The sequence below is a fragment of the Embiotoca jacksoni genome, unplaced genomic scaffold (genome assembly GCF_022577435.1).
Source record: "Embiotoca jacksoni isolate LCO1_2020_lvr unplaced genomic scaffold, fEmbJac1.0.p SCAF_66, whole genome shotgun sequence".
Taxonomy (NCBI): domain Eukaryota; kingdom Metazoa; phylum Chordata; class Actinopteri; family Embiotocidae; genus Embiotoca; species Embiotoca jacksoni.
This window is the reverse complement of record NW_027185421.1, coordinates 968316-991251: the sequence shown is the minus strand read 5'-3', so window position 1 is coordinate 991251 and position 22936 is coordinate 968316. Positions and strand designations below refer to the sequence as shown.

At 42.8% G+C, this 22936-nt stretch overlaps 1 protein-coding gene across 1 annotated transcript in view; it reads right to left on the bottom strand.

The window, feature by feature from the left end:
* syngap1b (synaptic Ras GTPase activating protein 1b) overlaps positions 1-22936 on the bottom strand; it is a 126284-nt gene that overhangs the window by 34715 nt on the left and 68633 nt on the right. The window contains 2 exon segments of the mRNA XM_069175353.1: positions 2851-2972; positions 8490-8581. Of these exon segments, the coding sequence (XP_069031454.1) occupies positions 2851-2972; positions 8490-8581 (214 nt within the window).

Here is a 22936-nt window from a genome sequence, read left to right as displayed (position 1 = left end):
AAGAGTGAAAAATGTAAAGGGGTCTGAATACTTTCCGTACCCACTGTATATGCACCAGTTTTTCAATGTCTTTCTATCTGACTGTTTTTTAATTGTTTCACTGAGAACCAGAAGGTGGCGCTATAGAGGAAAAAAGTCAGAGTGTATATAATAAAGCATTTAAGAACCGTGGAAATCAACAGCTTCTGGGATTTCTTTTTTCATTTCTGATGTCATGTTGCCTTGAAAGGCCGGTGCTAGTCTGGATCAGCGGGAGGTACGCTCTTGCTTGTGATTGGCTGTTGTGTTGGAGTGTGTGTGTGTGTGTGTGGGGGGGGGGGGGGGGCGGTTGGGATTTCGGATCGGGTTAGCGACCAGTGAATCAATCAATCACAGCAAAGAACAGTTTAGAGTGTGCGTCCTTCTAGCTGATCCGATCTAGGGCCAACCTTAGTAGAAAAAAATCTCAATGTTTGCAGAGTTTAGCTTCTCAAAAGTGACAATTTACCACTGGACAAAAACAATGACTCTGAAGACGTCATCTCGGGTTGAGGGGAACTATGATGGGTTAATCAGATCAGACAGTTAATCAGATGAATTAATAGACAGATTAACTGATAACGAAAACGTGCGTAATGTTGTATGAGGATAGAAACCGCTCTGAAGTTGCATTTAAGGTCTTCTAAGGATATGAAAGAGCTTTTGCAGGACGGACTACCTGCTGACATGGCATTCGTAGTTATATATATTCAAATATTAGTCTGCAGCTCGATGACACGGTGGCCTACTGTATTATTTGTGCAGACAAACCAATGGACCCGTTGTTTTTTATTTTTGCTTGTTAAGAGGAATTACTGGAAAAATGATGTGCCAAAAAAAAAAAAAAAAAGTGTATCACTGCAGGTTTTTCGAGCCTGTCTGGGAGCTCTGAGGCACGTTTATGCCTCCATGAATTTCAATCTCAGCTGAAAAGGCAAAGCCTCCCTGGATAAATAAAGATTAAAAAAAACCAAATACAAATGAACAAAGCTGCAGATGTTCACCAGCATCTCTGTTAGAAAACATTCAGAGTAAACTGGGAGCTGTGAAAATGAATATGAGCCGCGAGGGCCTTGGCAAACAACCTCGACTTCACAAGGCTCTTGACTTTTTTTTTTTTTTTTTTTTTTTTTTTTTTTGTCCTTCCTGTCTCCTCAAAACCGGGCGTAGATAATAGACACCCACAACCTTCCCCAAATGAATAAATCATGTGGAAACACTCCTCGGCAGACACCTGGCTCTGAACATGTTTTTTTTTTTTTTTTTATAGAGCGATCTGCTGAGTGAACTTTTGACCTCCGCTCAGATTCTCCAGACGACCTTCACGCCTGAAGTTGAACTTTGTTCTGGCGACAAAACGAAGCAAAAACTAAACAAGCGAAGCAGATTCTCTGGACAATTAATAGATGAAGAGAATAGATGATGCATTTTTATAAAATAATTGGAGAATAAAACAATAATAAAAATACTGAAATTGTATTGCAGCCTTGGGCAAAACACGGGTGACACACTCTTTAAGAACTGGGTGAATTTAGGGAAAAAAAACACAATTATTAATTTATTTCTCTCATATTTCAGACTGAAGTGGGACCTCCCGCGCTGCTGCCTCTACGATACAGAGGAGGTATAATTAATGAAAATCTCCCACTGACTCATTACGGTCGCTACGGCCGCCATATGGCTGTCTGCTGGTTGCCATGGTGAGAGAGGGGATGTGTTTTTTTGTTTGTTTTTTTTCTCCCAGTAGAGAGAAAACGGTGAGTGTTTTTTTTTTTATTGTAAGTGACAGCGCGGTGGGACGTGAGAGTGTAAAATAAACAATATATATTAATGGTGGAGGGATGCAGATATTATAGAGACAGAAACAGATGCAGTAGAGAGATGGAGGTACTGATGATGAGGCGATAGGAAGGCAGATGGACAGGAGGAGGCGGTTATAGAGACGGACAGATGGATAAAGATGAGTTTGTAGAGAAGAGATGTTGGTGGAGAGATGATTAAGACAGAAAAACAGCAGAGAGAAAGATGCTCATCTCACACACACTCACAACAACGCTGTTCTCCGAACACCAATCAGAGAGAAGCAAATTATAACACCATCTAAAGTTATCTATCCCTATGACGAGCTCATTGGCAGAATATCTTTGTACTGTCAGATTCTCAACGCATCGTGTCAACCAAAAGAAAACAACAACGACAAAACAGCTGCTTAATTTGTGAGACACCTGCAAAGGAAATATATTTATGTTGCAGAATAGCCGACCGGATTTCCTTAAAATAAACAGCCTTTTCATATTAAACCTCACGACTACCGTCACATTATTTTACAAAACCATCTTATGGATGTTTACGAGACAGGATTTTACCGAAAATCTGACTGCACCCCAAGCCTGTCAATCAAACTAGGCACAACCCCCAAACACATCCCTTGTTTGAGGCCTAATATCCAAATAATGCTGGAGTTATTTCCAGAAGGAGCACCAGAGCTTTTATCTAACGACACCGTGACGACTCGTGGAAAACATTTTACCGACTTTGTACTTCAGGAAAGGACTTGATGCTTTTTGAATGGGAGTCAGTTGGAGCCAGAGAGTTGTTAAAAGCCGGCCCCTAGTGGCCATCGGTGGTATTGCACTTTAAGACACTTCTGCATTTTGCTTCAACATCCCATTTAAATCATAACGTAGATACAAAAATTTAAACTGCACATTGCCAGACAGTCGACAGGATCGCACGACTTCACTCACACACACAACACACACTCTCACACACACACACACACACACACACACACACACACACACACACACACACACACACACACACACTGACCTGTCTTGGTCGGCACTGCGGAAGCGGGGGAGGATCATGTGGCGGAAGCTGCTCGTTCGGTCCAGTTTGGGCTGACTCTTGGCCCTCTTGATTGAGCCCTTCAACCTTCTACTGAGGAAACTCTGGAGCGTGGAGGAGGAGGAGGAGGAGGAGGAGGAAGAGGAGGAGGGGAGCGACGACGAAGGGCAAACAGATGGTGGAGAAGGAGGGCGAGCATGGAGCGGAGTTACAGAGACGACGAGGTGGTCGGCATGGGAACGGAAACGATGGGTGATTGATTGGACGACGTGAGAGCCAGGTGAAGGGTTTTGAGATGATTGACAGGTGGGATGGAGTGAGGTGCGGTTTGTTGTCAGATGTATGGAAGGAACACCGAAATCAAATGGAGACACACAGAAAAGTGAAACATGTTGAGATGTGTGACGGGGAGAGCAGAAGGTACATTTATTACCAACAGGGAAGTCTGACTCCTGAAACATGTGCACCTGCCACAGGGAGCTGCAGTGCTCAGCAGCTCCTGCAGGGGGCAGCGGTGAGCCACAGTCCAGCATGAGCAGCAGGGATGCAGTTTGTCCTGTGTGAGCTTCCTTACATGATTAAATCACATATGTTCACTTAAATCCAAACTACACAGTGTGTGCTATATATTAATAGTTGTAGTTTTGGCTGTTAGTTCACAAAAAAAACATAATTAATAATTTCATACTAACAGGAGATGATCAAATATGGACGAAAGAGCATCAATCAGACTTTTACAATCAATTCAGTTTCAGGGGAAAAAAAAAAAAAAAAATCATCATTTTCTATGTATTTCTTTGTTTGCCTTTGTTTTGCTGGAGCTGTCAGTTTTTCTTTTCCTTTCTGTGCCTAGTTGATGTAGAATAATTGTTAATCAACAGCATACACACACATGTATATTATATATATGCTGTCAAGTTTTCATGTATGAACTCAGCAAAAACCTGATTGGATTTAGTTTTGACTCGGTTTCCAGGCCTGGTCTGAACCGTGTTTTTAAAACCTGACGCAGCTCTCAGATGTGGCGTGAAAGTCATAATTAGGATAATTAACACTTCTTTTGTTATTTCACCTGTTTAAAAAAAAAAACTTTCTGTCACAATCACTAAGATGTCAATATACGCTAAGTCAGACTAAAAAGAAAGTGACTTTTTTTTCAGTTAAACTGTTAAGCTCTTAATTTTTTATTCAAAAAAAAGTATATTTTTGGGTTGTTTTAATATAAATATATTATAAATGAAAACATTTTTATGTTTTAGATTTTATCCAAAGAGAACTGGACTTGCTTGAAACAACCTGGTGTGGGGGTTGTTGAGGTCACATGTTAAACCCACCTGTGTGAAGTGAAACGTCTTTTCACAAAGTCCAGCTCCATTTGGACTTTTTAAAATATTTATTTTATTGTTTAATTGTTGGTCATGCAAAAAAAAAAAAGATTATGACTGGCATCTTAAATTTTTTTTTTTTCATTTTGCAGAATAGTTAATTGGCTCAGCCCGCTAATAGCATTAAAAAAAAAAAACTCCTGTTATCAAACCACAAATATCAAATTTCAAACCTCTTTTCAAAGTGGAAACCATGAAACATCTGCTGTGAAAGCAGCTGTCTTCCTCCCCCTGAGGAAGCATCGCCCATTCAGCTTTTTAGGTGCGAGGACTGGCAGTGATATCATTTCTATACCTGCAGGATGGCAGCTTTATTCAGCGGGAGAATGACACCTTGTCATCCGGCATGAGTCAAATGGCTTTGAAGGCTGTCTGGAGGATATGACTAAAGACTTGGCTCCATCTGCTGGTTCCAAGCTAATAGCCTGCATGACTAAATCTGATTTGATTAGTCGCTCCGTCTGACACGTCTCACAAAGTAAAAAGTACTCAATGCAAAGAGAGACAGAAAAAAGCCCAAACCTCAATAATAAAGCACAATAAGGTGGGGAGGTGATAAGGAGCGGGAGGGGGAGCGGGTGGAGGGGGTGGGGGGGCTTTTTGGATGCACAGTCACTCTAACTTCGGGGTTCATCTCAGGTTACGGTGTGTCATTTATTTTTTTCGGCTCATTTGCTGCCGTCCACGTTTTAATAGCTTGTATGTAATTAGATATTAATTTTTAAAACACTAATTGTCAAACATGAAATGAAATTCTGTCTCGGCTTGGAAAAAAAAAAAAAAAAGGTTCTCAAAATGGCCAGAGGTGGAGTGGTGCCTGAAGTAGGAGGGCAAACCAAAAAAATTGTATTTACTCTATTTCACTCTGTTTTATAATTTTACTTCACTAAAAATTTCAAGGAACATGTGCTTTTTACTCAACTACATTTTATGTTAAATTATCCAAAAATATCAAATATTAAAACTAGCTTGAGCCTGTACACCTATAGCAGTAAAATGCTCCATCCAACAATCCATCATTAATAATAATCAAATAATATCGTATAGAAGAACTGAAAGGTTAGAAAATCATCTGCACATATTTTTGAAAGTAAAAACAATTGTTGTAGTCATTTTATTAAACAAAAACGCCCCAAAAATGTGCTGTTTCAATATGTGTAAGTATCATATTTATTTGAAAAGCTGCAGGAGATGTTTGCAGCTTGTCTCATCTATGAATTCTCCTTTTCCTGCATCTCCAGGACGGAGGTGGCAAGTGAAATGTCAGGATGACCCACAGAGCATGAACCGAAATCATCGTTTAAGACGGGCAACGTTTTGCCTGGGCCACCCGGTATCACCCCGACCATGTGCTGTTCCTGAAAGTTTCATCTTCCTGTAAACCACAGGGCTGCGTGCATGTGCAGGTTTCATTTTCCTTCGCTACAGAAAAATGTGAAACTGTCACGCCTCGAGAGGCCAAAGCGTGTCTATTTCACATTTTACCTGGGAGAAGGCAGCACCTTCAAAGAGTAAATTCAGGGTTTAGTAGTCTCCTTTAGCACACACGTATTACATGATTGACTAGTGAAGCTCATAACTACTGTAGTTATGGCTATTTGGTTTTAAGGACGTACACAGGAAGATGTAGGTTAACGCCGGTGCGATTACCTCTGTGGGATTTACTTCCAGTATCTTTTATTTCTGTCTGTGATCGTCAAGTGATTTACAATAAATAAAACGTGTGTTCAGTGATCACAGAGGCAGCCTGTGTTTACACTGCGACACTCCTCCTGCCCTTCAGGGTGGCTTATTCAATCAGAGAACCTAAAATATGGATATGAAAACACTCCTCTCAGCCGCTGTGAAATTATGAGGAAAATCAAAACAAAAAAAAACTCAGACCAAAACCCAGCCGAGGCTTCACATACTGGATTATCTGATTTCCACAGTTTCCACTCCGTATGAGCAATTTAAAAAATTGTGTTGTTGTTGTTGTTGTTTATACCGCAGCAGTGAACGGGCGGCGGATAGTTTCCTCTGAAGGGAAGAAGAAAAAAAACAAGAAGTCTCCCTGTTTCCAGCATCCAGTAACTGTGTGCAAACACCAGCGGAAATAATGAAAAGGAGACGGGCACCGCTGGCACAAACCTAATAAGACACCAATCTATCCTTTAAGCTCCTTCATGTTCACGTTTGATACCTTGTGACTGAGTTTCTGTTTCCATGAATAAAACAATAAACAGATTATTTCTGTCCACAGACAGTCGAGCTGCCAGCCCTCTCTCTTCTCTCCTCTCTCTGACTGAGGTTGTATTTAGTATGAAAAGAGACGTGACGGTCCCAGAAGTAACACATTACACCGCTCGTCTTTGTTGACATTAAAGAATCATATCAGACGTGTTCGCTGTGTTTTTAGCCCGTTTTTACTACGAGTCACATTCGCTTCACATCAGACTGAAAACCCCGCTGCTGTTTGGAAAAAAAAACAAAAAAACATTGTTTTTTCATTCATTTCTGTTTCAGATGAAACCGCATCAGACTCTTGATGTCGTAGATGTGAGTTGTGTTTTTTTTTTATCTTACATCACGTAATAATTATTAACTTAATTCATGTGGGACATTTTAAAACTCAGGTGCAAAGTGTTTTACAATAATAACATGCAAACACAGAAGTGATCGATCTAAAACCTCTGAGAGTTTTCCCTTCATGCACGAACAGAGTGCAGCGCAGTGATGCAGCAGGAAGCAACAACTATGAGGAAGTACTCCGAGTTATGTCGCTTGATCAACATCAGAACATCAGACCTGAAACTGGAGCAGAGAAATGTTGGATTTTGGGGTCAAACTCTGGAAATGGTCAACAGAGATCCTTGAAATGCTTCAAAGGTCTTTTTCGGTCTTGGACAGTGAAGCTCCGCCCCCTCTTGAAACGTGAACATCACTCAGAACACCTCGCCGGCTCTTCGCTTCTGACTTTCTGAAGCATTTCAAGGGTCTCTGTTGACCGTTTCCAGAGTTTGAACCCAAAATGTGATCCAAAAGGCCGAGGCCAGCACCGCATCAAAAACAGCCAGGATTCTGTAGCGGAAATCACTGCATGGGCTCAGGAACACTCGGCTGTATGTGGGCGGGTTGAAGATTTTTCTGTTCCCCCAAAAATTTGACCCAAAAAATTCTGATGTGTCTCTGCTCCAGTTTCAGGTCCGTTACCAGCGGTCACGTTAACGTGAGGAACTCAGTGATGATGATGATGAAGAGACGACACTCTGAATACTTCCTCGTGAAGGTTGTTGCTTCCTCACTGTACTATATTCATGTTCATGTTTAGAAACCGGCTCTGAACTTTTTGATCAACTCTTGTAAAGGTTAAAACTATATTAAAACATGTAAAAAAAAATTAAATAAAAAGAAATTAATGGAAAAAACGTTTAAAGTGGGATTTTAGCATAATAAGACAAAAAAACTTTGCTAAACATTAATGCAAATTTATGCGTCTGTTACACAATTAAGTATGTTTCAAGAGTCTGCTACTGATTTTCACACTGTTGTAAAATGAATGGACAACAATGGCTGATTGGAACGGTAAAAAAACAAGCAAACATTATTTAAATATATATAAAGAGAGCTTGACAAAACTTGCACACCCTCTGGTATGAATCTTTCAGATGCACTAATACAATAATATGTTCCCATGTCTCAGTACTGGAGTACAGACTGTGTATGTGTGTCTGTGTCTGTGTGTGTGTGTGTGTGTGTGTGTATGTGTGTGTCTGTGTCTGTGTGTGTGTGTGTGTGTGTGTGTGTGTGTGTGTGTGTGTGAACATGTCCCGTGTCTCTGCATTCGGCCATGTTTGTCTCACATACCTCGACAGGGGGCAGTGGTGCAATAAAGGCTCCTCCCACCACGGGACTCGAACCAGCAGCCCTCCAGTCTCCACCCCAGTACAAGAAGGGGGAGGAGGAGGAGGAGGCGGCAGGTGAGTGAGGCAGGGTGAAGGACAGGGAGGGGGAGAGGGGTAGCGAGCGGGGAAAGGAGGGCGTGCCGGGCCCTTTCTTGGAGGCCTTTTGCTGCTGCTGCTGCTGGCAAAAGGCGAGGGAGGGGGACACGACCAGGGAGAGGGGGTAAGGGTGAGGCGGGGTGCCGCTGGCCCGACGGCCACAGGTGTGCGGTGGGCCCAGGGCGGGAGGAGGGAGGAGGGACAGCGAGAGGGATGGAGGCAGCGAGCGAGGCCGCGGATAGGGGGGGTTACTCACGGATTGTCGGAAAGGTTGAAGGGGGGCAGTGGGAGGGACCTCCATGCTGGGCTGCTTCCCGGTGGCTATGCTTTTCCGCCGGGCTCGAGGATCTGAGAGAGAGAGGAAGAGGAGGTCGACAGGTAAGACACTGTTACACATCAGAGGAAGGGAAACTTTCAAATGTAACACGAGGGCGGCAATGTGGAAATAAAAAGTGCTGCAGGAGACAGTCTGCCTGAAGAAATGAAAGAATATGAGCGCTCGATGGAGGTCAAAGGTGGGAGACAAATAAAACCAATGCCCGCTCTGTGGGGATGGGATGGATGGGGGGGGGGGGGGGGGGGGGGGTTGATGGAGTGGATGTGAGAGATGGATTTTCTGTCTGGATGTCAGATGAGCCAAATGTTAAGAGTGAATGTTGAGGGGAGGAACAGAGGGGGTTCTCTAAGCGGAAGATGATAGATGGATGGATGCCTTCAAGATTCCTGCACATGCACTTCATGGTGACTTTAAGGAGAAAACATACTTTTAAAAAAAAACAGTTTTTGTTTCACAAAATAGAATAAATCAATGCAAGATACATGTCTGACTTGCTTGTACAATACAATATAAAAAAAACTCTTAAAACTCTTATTGTTACATCACCTGAGCAGTTTTGTGGTTGTAAATGTCAATACAACTATCGTAAGTTTTATCGATATATACAAGCTTGATATAACAACCAAAGCTTGTAATACACCTATTAGTCCACTAGAGGGCACAGTCAGTGTCATGTTGACTGAAAAAGACGATGCCTTAGATTCAGACATCAAAACCCACCTGGTTAGGTTTTGGAAAAGATTTAAATAATATATAATAATTGTTTAAGTAACATGCACATTAAATATGTTACGTAGCTAATTTACGTATCGTAAAGTTAACTTCAGCACCGGTCTCACGGGTGAAAGTCTTGTTTGTCCCATCCAACCACCACAACGTCCTCTCTGCACAGACTTTATCACTACTTACACTTTGTCACATGACCTCTTCCTTCAACCCGGTCACACACGCATTTTCCCACCTTAACATAGCAAAACACTCTCACGGTACCCTCTAGTGGGCTGACGGGTGTACTACAGGCTCTGAAGAGATGGCAGGTTAACTCGTTAAAGATGTATTTTTATATTTATGTTAACCGCCACAGTGCTGCACAGTTTGGAGTGGGTTGATATCGCTTTGCTTTAAAAAAACGAGGAGGACGACGTACATTTTTCGACTGTCTATCCAGAAAACCTTGAACAGTGTTGCATCCTGTTGTTTACAATTTCAAAGAAACCTCATATAGTTGAGTAAGTCGGTTCAGACGAAACCTTCTCAACCCTTAACATCTTTTTCTAGTTTCTAATGTTTGTCTAAAACAAAATTCATCATTGTGTCTCTTTTAAATCCTTCAAGACTAATTTTAGTACCACTTTTGGGAAATTTACTGTATATTTTCTAAATCAAATAGTGTCTCCTATCTACCCGTAGAGCTCACTTTAGTGTAAAAATAACGGACCTCGGCCATATGTAAACACAAACCTGTAATTAAGTTAGTAAAATCCTGCAATTAAATCGTATACACAGGTTTTATTTGCGAGTTTAATTCCCTCAACAACAATTTCCATATTTACCAGCAGCAAGCCGCCGAATGAGGACAACAGGAGCAGAGTGGGTTCAAACTAAAGCGACTGTGTGGGTTTAATTACACAAAGGTCCAAATTCTGTTTCTGATTGTAGTTCTGAGAAAACACAGAAAAATTGTGACGTCTAATTAAACAAACAGCCGCGTATAAATGTTTATTATTAGGCAAAAAGGTTGGTTACGGGCAACTTCTCATAAGCGAGAGTAAGTATTGTACAAGTGGCATCCCGCCGTGACGTCACCTATTGGTTTGTAAATTTCGGCGTCCCCATTTTGGTTTTCGGAGCCAGATGTGACCATATTTGGATGAGCTGGGGAGGAGCAAGGGCTGGGAGTATACCCAGGACACTATGCCCCGCCCACCTGACTGAACTTCAGACATGTCAATCAAACCAGACACACCCCCAAAAACCTCTATTGAGTCCTAATATCGAATTAATGATGGAGATACTTTCAGAAGGACCACCAGAACACAAGCCAGAAGTCTTTTGGAGCCAGCCCCTAGTGGCCCTCGGTGGTATTGCACAAGACGTGGAGACGTTCATCCAATTTTACATACAGTCCTAGTTGTTGCTAATTAAGATTAGCATGCTAACATAGAGATGAAAGCAGTAAACACAAAGAACAGGTGAGGCTGCGGAGGTGGGGGGCGGGGGGGGGGTTGATGTCATTAGTTTTACAAATATTAAAAATCCAGTGTTTAGTATTCACTGCCAGGGAGCCATCGGTTAGATTTCACTGAGACAAGTGAAATCCTTGACATCACGATGGAGCTCGATTAAAGAAGTCATTTGGATTCATCCTTTGGGGAACGTGAATATCTGGACAAAATTTTAATGGCAACTCATCCAGAAGTTGTTAAAAAGATATTTCCCGACAGATTGATGCTGAATTCCCTCAAGCCAAACCACAACCCCCCAAACAAAACCTCACCCACAGTGAATATGTAAAGTTCTGACAAACCAACAGCATGTCGCACCAGAAAAGAACAAAATATTCCCTTGTCTAATAAACCGAGGTGACCGTCCCTGCTTAGATAACCAGTTTTCTACCGTCTCAGAAATACAGCAGGAGGATATCAAAGCCTACTTTACATCCTGTTTTCCTCTCATGTATTTCCCTTTTTTTTTCTTTTTTTTTTTTTGCATGGGCCTCTCAAAGATCAATCTACGGTGCATTAAACCGGAATATAAACGGACGAGTTGGTCACATTTCCTCGTTCAAAATGCCTTTTTTTTTTTTTTTTTTACTGCATTTCAGCTGATCTCACTCTGACTTTTTTTTTTTCATATTGCTCATGCTGTCTATCTCGGCTCCATCCTCCCTCTCTCTCTCAGTCACACAGTCACTCTAATACTCACACACACACACACACACACACACACACACACACACACACACACACACACACACACACACACACACACACACACGCTCCCACGCAGCTATTTTACATAATTCAAATAGTGCATTTATCCCTCTACCTCTCCTCAGCCCTTGATCTCCCTCTCTCTCATTTTCTCCCTCCTCCTTGCGCCCTCTTCTTGTTTTCCATCCTCTTGTTTTCTCCCCTCTTCACATTCACGCATCTACAAACCCCTCCATTTTCTGCATACTTACCTTTATCAGTATTCCTCTTTTCATCCTCTCCTCTCCCTCTCTATCATTTACCTGTCCGAACGGCAAAATCTTTTTCACTGCGAGAGCTGCCCGCTTTTCTGTCTGCAGTCGTAACATTTTTTTTTTCCAACCCACGCAAGAAGAAAAAAAAAAAAAAAAAAAAAAAAAAAAATGACCATGACGGAGTTTGTCACAAACTATGCCAATGTGTGTTTGCTCAAACCCACAGTTTAAAAAAAAAGAAAAAAGGACCACCTGTAGGCTGGATGACTGAGTCGTCTGCATTACATCACATGCAGCGAGGATCTTTAACACGGAAAAAGGCTGCTGACTAATCACAGCCCAGAAAAACCGACGTCTCGCTCCATTAAAATGTGCAGAGAGCTCTTTTGACAGCTGATCGTAACGATATGAAAAGTTAATTTGGATCTCCTCCAAGCTGTTTTTTTTTTTTTTTAAATGAGGGTTACATAAGTGGGAAGAAAAAAAAAGCAACCTTCGCTTTCATGGAGATTGACATGAAATTAAGGACGATGACGCAGGTTTGGTTCCTGGTACATCTTTCAATAATTTGAAGACACTGACCGGCTGAATGAGGTCATGACCTCTTAGAAAGATTTCTCTAAGTGCTTTTGATTCACGAGTTTCACTTGCAGGACTGAGCTCAAAAGAAAAGAGTTTTTTGGTTTTTTTTCAGTTTTACGACAAAAAAAACTATGTTTGGACCGTTTCTGTGATTTTAACTGAAAACAGTGAGATGAGAAACACGAGCAGCCTGTGAGTTGGTGTTGGTGTACCATCCTAAACTTTAGGGTGGTTTTAAAAACAAAAGACTTTTGATGGAGAGTTCTATTTAAATGCTTTAAGCACTCAGTCTGAGGTGCTTTCAAGGTCCAAATCTGTGTTTGCTAATTTAACGACTTTTGCTGCATTCAAATGGGACTTGTGAGTTCGTGGTTCCAACACAGGAACTCATATGCTTGGCGTTCAAGTGATAAAGTTGAAAAAACACCGTTGCCAGGCAACATGGATGGTGTCTAGAAGTCACAGAGGCTAACAACTTATCAAGCTAACGGGGAGGGTGACGTAATGCAGGAAATATAAAGTCACAGAGAGAAAAGATGAGGCTGTTAGAGAGATCAACATTTTCCTCAGACGTCGGCTGTTATCTAAGTTACGAAGACAAACTTTACGTGACTAAAATTACAACATATCAGCTCAACATCCAACCAAACATGAACTTCCACGACCTCTGACCTTTCTGTAAATGTCAGCAAACACGTCACAACTCGTGACCTCGAGGTTTATAGAAAATTTCAGAGCTGAATACCACAAGAGGGCGCCGTTCATACGGACTCTTCTCGTGCACGCGGTAAATACGACGACATTTGAACGCAGCGATTGTCAGGTGGACGGTTCAAAAGGGTAATCAGCCTCTTCATTCATCACAGGTGTGTTTCGGAGGATGTTTGTGGAGCTACTTATGGAGGTGCATGTTACTTTTGATGGTCAGTCGCACCAACAACGCTCACCGACCGCCCCTCTAGTTAAAACCAACACACCCACTCATACGGGTGTCGGAATATTTACTATTTAAAAAAATGTAAGCGCTGGATCGGAAAACGACACCTGAAACCAGCGGAGACGCTTTCGATGCACGTTGCGATGAAGTCTGTGTCTGTTTGTTGCAGCTGTCATGTTACACCACAAGTCTGCACTATGGAAAACACCCACTGTTTCCATGTTGAACAGTTGATGTGTTGCGTGCCCACCAAAATGTCACAGAAATGAATCATCATCTGAAAAAGTCTCCCTTTGTCATTGGAATTATTGCATTTTTTTTTTTTTTTGCCGTCTCGTTGTGCAAATAACAAACTTACAAACCCGGTCGTAAAAAACAAAATCCACCAACAACAAAGCGAGAGGACAGAGTGACCCAGAAAAGACTCTCCTGGTTTCTCTTCGCTGCTCCGAACTCTCGGCTGAACGTTAGCAAAACGCCAAACTGCTTGTGCGGCAGGTAGCTGCACGGCTTCCCTCCGCCGTCCGGTGCCTTCGGCGCTTCAGCCGGCGGAGCTGTCACGCTCTGCGGAGGGCTGCCACTTCATCTCCCAATAGGATACGACGCGTCCGTATCACAGGTGATCAGCAAACAAAAAAGGCTGCAGCGGACTGCAGTGTGAGAAATATATTTCATAATCGTAGAAAAACATCAGCAATAATGAGGAGGAAGAAGGAGCCAGAGTCGTGTGTCAAAGCAGGTGATAAGTTCACATTCAGGTTTCATGTAAGCGTTTACTTTTTACCGCCGACGAGACTCGGAAGAAGTGTCAGGATTCAAATGCAGTTTGACCTCCAGAAACATCTCCAGCACACACACACACACACACACACACACACACACACACACACACACACACACACACACACACACACACTAAGAAAGCCACCTGAATGTACTAATCTCCTTCTTGTAATATGTGGAATTGGCCACAGAGGGCAGATTAGCGTTGACTTACTGTATACAGTCTATAAATCATGAGTGCAGTTTAAAAGCCTCTCGGAGGGGTGGGGCTCCTTCTCGCATGCAGCCATGCATCCTGCACTAATGGCCGCAGGCGACCACGGCAGCTCTCGAAAACACCGTTTACTGCGACATTTAGGTTAGGAGCCGAGCGACCGCCGCCGCCGATCCATCTGTTGCTGCAGGGTGACGATGGACAAACCTGAGACAGAGATGGTGTACGCAAGTTCAACATTGAGCAAATGTTCAGCCGAAAGCGACGGGGTGGGAGGACTCTGCAGAGGAGAGCGCTCAATACATATATGAGACATCAGATTCGATATTCACATCAGGAATAATGGATGTTTTTTGTGTAACACTCTGGTTGTTTCCACCAAACGAAACGTGGCTGTGGAAAGAATCTCAGATACACTAAGTGTATTCTTTATTCATATTTTCAAGGTAATTTTACCATCTTATGTGAAAAACCCGCAACGCCTACAGGGAGTTTTGCAGCACCCACAGCAACCTGTACTTTCCAGTTATGGTTCTAAAAAAAAAAAAATTCCCCAATTTCTTCTTTATAGGATCGCTGGTAGCTTTTTCAACAAGAAGTTCTCTTACTCTGAATATTTCACCAAAAACGATATTTAATTTGTAGGTTTTGTGAGTGAAAAAAAAAAGGCCTTTTTGAGAAGATTACTCTGCTGCCACCGAGTGGCCACACACTGACGTCATCCAGTTTGCTGTTTTGAATCCTCCAGTCTGGCATTTCGACCATCGGCAACTTTTTTTTTTTTTTTTTTTGAGCCAGAAGTGACCATATTTGGATGAGCTGGGGGAGGAGCCAGTGGTGAATCTGACTGAGAACTTAAAGACGCTATGCCCCGCCCACCTATACCTAATGACTTGTTGGAAAAATGTATAGACTTTTGTGAGAGATGTTGAAACTTTCTGAATGGGAGTCTATTGGAGCCAGCCTCTGGTGGCCCTCAGTGGTATTGCACTTTAAGGTACTTCTGCGTTGGTGGAACCTTCAGACCCAAAAACTGCATCCAGTTTTATATACAGTCTATTAACTGCCAGAAATGCTGCCGGGTCACCATCTTGTCAATGCAAAAAAAAACAAACATGAAAATGAGATACGCCTGTACGCTCGGTTTTGGATCAAAAATGAATGCAGATGACAGAAACAGCTGTGTCGGCACAAAGAACTCGGTGTTTTAAAACAGTTTAAACTGTTTGAGCGATGAGGTTTTGTGCTTTTAAAGAATGCACTTTGTCAAATGGGGCGATGACAGTCCAAATACAGCAGCAGAATTTGAATTCAGTCTCATATTGTCACTTTATGCCCTTATTAGGTAGTCACAAGCAGCTATCTTGCAATATAACCGAAATAGCAGAAATTACACACTCGCACGCCTCCTATATCCTTAAAACGCCTCTGGGTTTACTCCACACGCTGCGTTGAGTAGGTGCCCATAGCACATTTCTCTTTTTTTGGGGGGGAAAATTGCACTCTTCAACTTGAATGCAGACCAAATATTCCCTTTTCAAACATAATACACCGTAACTGCCCCTTTCTTTACACTTAACATGCACTGAGTGGAGAAATGTAGGCGGCAAAAAAAGAGTCATTCAGAATCGGCGTATTAAATCATCCGATCCGCAGTCTTTATGCAAATACCGTGGAGGGATGTGAGGATGGGTGGGGTTCAGCTGCCGGATCAAAAAGATGTGGCCCGGCTTGGTCGCTGTGCTTTTCTGTCTCATCTGACCCCGTGCAGTCTCATCTCATATTAATTGAAGCCATTAAGCTTTTTTTTTTTTTTTTTTTTTTTTTTTTTTGAGTCTTAACAAAAGCTATCAGTCTGAAAAAAAAAAAAAAAAAGTCTTGATATGTCCATTTAAATCCATTTCTCCGTCACTCTCTTTCTGATCCCAACCTCGGCTCCGTGTTCCGTTTCCATGGCAACGCTGGGATTTTCTTTTATTTTTTTTTTATTCCCCTCCCATCCTGAAGTACCTAACATTTTAGTTTCAGACGTACAGTACAATACTACACAGAAAAAAACTCAGAGCGGAGAGTGTTTGGACACTTTGGGCTCACACACACACACACACACACACACACACACACACACACACACACACACACACACACACACACACACACACACACACATTAATCGATACACTATGAGCGAGGGGACTGTGTGTAGCAGCAGCTCGACAGATCACAGTAAATCATTTAAAAGCTTCATTAGTTCCTGCGATCGCAGCTGATGACCAACACAACGCGCTAACGACTTTGATGATGAGCAGAGTTGAAAATGGAAAGTGTGAAGACATCTGGAGAACTGTTTGTTGCACCTATTGTTAAAAGATGCTGTTGTGTAACTGCAGTATTTGTTTGGAGATGATGTAAAGGCCTGAAAAAGCAGCCGTGGATAATGAAAATTTAAAAATTTTAAAAAAGGCCGTCGGTGCTGAGGCATCGCGGTGTCATCGGAGGTTGTGATTCCGTCTGTCTGGGGTCACGATGGAGTTCGACGTGCCTGTCTCTTTTATTTAGCTGCTTAATAAATCATCCGTGTGCTGAAATAACATCATTCGAGTTGCTCATTTCTTACTATCGCTGTGTTGCAGCGTTACTCAGGCGGGGTCATGCTCATTAAGAATTTAATACGTTACGAAAAATGTCTTGCCAAATCTTGTGGAATTAACCCGACTCAGACACGCACATTATTTATTATCTGCCATTTTATTTGAGTGTGAAATTTGCCGCCATATCACGCCTTCAAAAATTCAAAAATATACAGTCGTGATGTCTACGACGTGTACATGATTACCTGTTCACAATCCCTGTCATATAATTACTCTACATCTGTCAGTTATGACCATTGAATGTATATAAAAGTGTTCCTAGCTTCCGGGTCTGAAGAATGATTCCGATCCAGAAGTGTCTTCGGCTGCAATACCAGCGAGTGCCACTAGAGGTCGGCTCCAAAAAGCCTCTGGCTCCATAGACTCCCATTCAACTTCTCTCATCAAACCCAAAGTGAATAAAATGTGTCCATCAGTTATCTCGGTGTTGTTAGCTAAAGTCACTCCTTCTTATTAGTTTTCTGGAGGTCCATCTGAAAATAATCCCTCATTCATTAGAAAAGAAGATTCAACAAGACCTGTTTTTGGGGGCGTGTCTGTTTGATTGACAGGCCTGTGGTGCAGTCAGGTTACAACTATCGATGGGCGGGACGTAGTATCGTCAGGTTTCTGATCAGATCAGTCAGATCCACCACTGGCTCCTCCCCCAGCTCGTCCAAATATGGTCACTTCCTGCTCCAAACTGTTCCAAACTAGCAAAGATGGTGACGACCGAAAATGGAACTCGAGGCTTCATAACGTTCACAAACCAACGGGGTTGGTTGCCACTTGGTTACGACACAAAATGACATGAATGGATAAATGCCTCAAATGTCTACTTGCTGTTCACGATAGAGTGAGCTCGTGACATCTGATCATTTACATTTATCATTTTGATCATGTATTTTTTTAAGAGTGGGTCAAACTGCACAGCTTCCCGCCCGTGTTAACCCACCTCCACCCTATCGGTACCAGTACGGGTATTAAAACTTTATTTACGATACCCAACCCTACTGAAGTTAAACAGCAGCTGATGCTGTACAGTAAAGTTACAGCACAGTAACTCACTTTAAAACCACGAATTGCCATTTTTGCATTTCTCTCCGAGTACAAATTACACCGTGTTAATGAGATTCAGAGGAATATATTTCCTGTTTGGACAGTCGGACCAACTGTTTCTCAGCCTCCACACACTACTGCTATTGATCTCATCTTTCTTTACCAACATGTGGAACTACTCCTCTAACACTGGCCTGAAAGTACAGACCTAGAAGTGTTACAGCAAGCAGGCAACTGTTATTCTGTATATCGATTAATCTCTATCATTTTTTTGCATTAACTTCCATAAAATGTAATAAAATAGATGATATTAATGTGCATACAAAGACAGTAGAATCTCACATACTGCACAACACGCACATGCGTGTTTTGTTCACGTGTGTAGGGCGGGGGGTGGGGGGGTGGACACCAACCAGCTCATGTGTTCACATGTTAGCCGCCGTGCTAGGCTAACGTGTGAAAAATGCTCGGTCCTGTTCATTGTGAATGTAAATCTGATGTCGAGCTGAGAAGCTGAAGAGGAGAACGTGTGGGTGGCAATCGCTTCCAGCTCAGACCCTCCGAGAGAACCGAGAGAGAGACGGAGTTAAAAGAGTGGGAGGGAGGGATGTAGACACACGAGTAAGAGGTTGGTTAAAAAAATAAAAAAAAAAGGAAAAGAAACAGTGTGTGTGTGTGTGGGTGGTGGTGGTGGTGGTGGTGGTGGTGGTGGTAAGTGTTCGTGTAGGAGTAGCAGGGACAGCGAGCGAGAGCAAGACTGTATGGAAATGAAGACAGGATGACAAAGAAGAAGAAAATAAAGAGAGAGAGGAAAAGAAAGGGGAGTGAAATGGAGGAAAATACATCTGGGGGGGGCGGTATGCACGGAGGGGGGAGGAGAGGGAGGGAGGGGGGCTGGGAGTTGCAGTGAGGAAGAGGATAGAGAGAGAGAAAGAGCAGAAGAGAGGCAGAGATGGAGGCTGGAGAGGGAGTGGGTGTCTTAATAGCGCTGAAACGCTCAGGGCTTTTTTTGTGTGTTTGCCTTTGTGATGATGGAGCGCTGGTTGGCTCCCTGTTTGCTTTTGATCCGTGAACTGTGACTACAAACTACAAATGCAAAAAAAAAAAAAAGAAAAAAGGCAGTCTCTCCTGTGTTTTAAAGTGGGATGTATACAGCAGCTGCATGTGGGATTCTCATTACATAATCTTAATGTACGGTGCAATGTGTTTTTTTTTTTTTTTTAGGTTCTTCAGAAAACGCGAATCCGGATGACTCTCGGTCGCCGACGAAGCCGTGCAGCGTTTTCTTAGAAGCTCAAATCCAAGAGAGACAAATGCGGCTATTGAGAAACACGGAGCTGGTAAGGTGAGGTTTCAATCCCTCATAAAGCAGCAGCAGCATTTCTCGGTAAACCTTGACCTCTCTATCAAAGTCCGTGACTCACCAACTGTGATGTCACCTGCTGGTTTGTGTTTCTAAAGCATCGAGTTCAGCACTTTGCTGTTTCAGAGCCTGTAGTGACCATATTTGGTCGAGCCGGGGAGGAGCGAGCGGTGGCTCTGACACTACGCCCCGCCCCCCTGTAGCGGAAACCTGACTGCACCACAGGCCTGTCAATCAAGCAGACACGCCCCCAAACATACCACTCTTTGAGGCCTAACATCTGATTAATAATGGTGATTATTTTCAGACAGACCGGCAGAAAATGAATGAGAAGGAGAGACTTAAGCGAATGACACCATATAAAACACGACTCGTGGAAAAATGAGCTGACTTTGTATTTTATGGGAGAAGTTGGAGCCAACCCACCGAGTTTCCAGGTTTGAAAAATTATACGGAAGTGTCTTCAGCTGCAATACCAGCGAGTGCCACTAGAGGTCGGCTCCAAAAAGCCTCCGGCTCCATAGACTCCCATTCAACTTCTCTCATCAAATCCAAAGTGAATAAAATGTGTCCATCAGTTATCTCGGTGTTGTTAGCTAAAGTCACTCCTTCTTATTAGTTTTCTGGAGGTCCATCTGAAAATAATCCCTCATTCATTAGAAAAGAAGATTCAAGAAGATCTGTTTTTGGGGGCGTGTCTGTTTGATTGACAGGCCTGTGGTGCAGTCAGGTTACAGCTATCGGTGGGCGGGATGTAGTATCGTCAGGTTTCCAATCAGATCGGTCAGATCCACCGCTGGCTCCTCCCCCAGCTCATCCAAAAATGGTCACTTCCTGCTCCGAACTAGCAAAGATGGTGACGGACAGAATCTGAACTGGAGGCTTCATAACGTTCACAAACCAACGGGTGACGGGAAACTGGATCAGCACCTATCACCGCGTTTATACAAACACAAGTTGTACACGTCAACACAAACGTGCCACTAAACTGTTGTCGGACAGAATCCATCGGTACGTTTATCGTGTGCGTGAAACATTCGTTTTTTTAGTAACCTGAGCAAACGACATGTTCTGAACGACGCACCATTAAAGAGGCTACCAAACTGCATTGTGGGAAATATAAGCTCCAGGAATTTGCGACTGTTACACAACAGCTGAAATTAGACAACCAACGTCTCCATGATGGGACTTTTCCAGGACGAGTTACTGTAAAAGAGGGAAAGAAGCAGCAGCCAACAGTCCGACCGCGACACATTTTGACTGCCGATCACAAGTTTCTCTGCTCTACATGAGCAGTTTGAGCCAAGCTGGCAGCGAACCAGGATGCTGGACAATCCTTTGTACTCTCAGAGTCGATCCGCCTGGCAAAAAAAAAAGGGCTTTTTGAATTTTCACAATCCCCAAATAAAAGAGTTACTTTTCTGCCATTGCTTGTTTCTGATGCTGCAGTTTGGTGCTCTGCTTATCTTTGGTAGATTTGTATAAGTTGAGAAAAATGAGAAAAGTAACATCGAGCCTCAATAACATGGGTCGTGCCGTGTTTTGGGAAACGTGAGGTCAAACTTTTTGAGCTTCATTTAGAAGCTGTCAATCAATCAGCCGCCTGCCGATCGCTCTTCGCCTCGGTGTGGAAGCGGAGGGAGGGGCGAGCGAGTTTCTCTCTCTGCAAACACATCGACTGCAGCTTTCACACAAAGAAAATGAAAAAGGTCTAATTTTGGAATTGAGCATGTGATTTTTTTATTTTTTTTGGGGGGGAGGGAAATATTTGATTTCCAGAGCGAAAGGGAAGAGCGTACAGTCTGATGTGATTTAGCAGGCAGAGCGGCTTGTCATGCAGCATTATTAACAGTCATTTTTACCCACAGTGCAACACGAGGACACCGCCGAGCCGCTGCACATTTGCTCGCTCACCTGACGAGGTGTTCGCTCGGCTTTGAGTTTAGTTCTAACCTTCAGAAATATCAGCAGAGCTCTTTGGCATCAAATGAGGAACATAAATACGTTTCCACGCAGAGATTGAATCACATGAGAGTTTTCACTCCTAAACTTGCAGAACAAATGTCTTATTTCAAAGTCATTTTTGAAGAAGAGATCCCAAAATTGGAAACACTGACTCAGAAAAAGAAGCACTTCTGTTATGAGAAATAACAACTGTACAATTTGTTCGACTGGGGCTTCGAAAACAAGACGTTTTCCTGCATTAAATGACACAATGAATTGCATTTTTGTGGATTTTATTGCAACAAAAGTGAAATAAACAGATGTCCTACCTAGCTCAGGTGGGGCTCTTGTGCTTTGTGTCCAAACTTCAGGAGACAGCGTCTCTGCGCTTCCAGGTTTACAGGTCGTAACCCCCCCACACACACAGTCAGATGATGCGTTCACTGACTCCGGCCTGTTATATCCACTGAGTCTTTATTGGAAACTGCTGCAGCTCCTCAGATCGCGTTACATCCCCTCACACATCGACACTTTTGTTCTGAACCGATAGTCCAAAAAGCACACAGTGATATCAACGTCTATAAATAACTCGGCGTGTTGGTGTAACTGCAAAAAAATAAAAATAAACGGCACCTGCCAACGACTGTTTACGACAAAAACGTGTGTTTGTCTGGCCGTCTGATGAGCAGCTGACTGGCTTCCTATAAGGCCGTGTTCAAGTTCCAGACAGAAAAGTATTGCTCGAAAAAAAGGTCAGCCGAGAAAAGATCAAATAAAAAATGGCATCAAGACGACTCAAACTAAAGCAAAGTCAGTGAATTAATTCCATTGCAAAAGCCCGGTACTGCAAAAAAAACCAACACTTCCATGTTGCAAGTGGATGAAGGTTGATTTACGACCTTTAAATATTTCATAGACAAATAGGTATATGAATAAGTGATAGCACCTGAAAGCAGGGCTCTTCCAAGGTATCTGGATATATCCCAGAAAGTAAATTAAAAAAAAGACTTATATTAAGAAGTACAGTGCTATACAAATATCACAGAAAACTATAAATTCTATGTTATATTCTAAAGAGATATTATAGCCTTGCAATATTTAGGAGATTACAAAATACCATCAAGTGCAATAAGGTGATCATAAAAGTCTACTCAGCATCACAGACACACTACACGTCCCTATAGAAAGATTAGAGGAGTATTATTGGGGATTTCTCTCCTGGGGAAATCTGACTTATTAACTACAAACACGTTAGATTATTGAGCAAAAAAATGTTTAAGAAAATGTTGTGTTGGCGGGAGGATGTCCTTTCAAAAGATTCCTGCACAGGTAAATCTGCAACTGCAGGCCTTCACACTTTCCCTCCCACCCCCCACCCCCCAAAAAAGTGCTGAATTTACCTTTAAGGTGACCCAGAAGTGCCACACTGATAAGAGAGCCCGGTGACGATTATTAAGTAGGCCACTGTTCGTTATCTCGCATCTCCAGACTAGTTAGTGAGAGGACAGGAACAAAAATAAGTAAATAAATAAATAAAAAAACACTCCCAAAGTCAGCTGAGTGTTATGACTTCACACTGAGGCACCGTTCATCCTCCCCCCGCCTCCCCCCGGCAGCAGCAGCCTGCTTCTCGAGCACCGGCAGCAGCGGCTGTTCCGCGGCGGGCA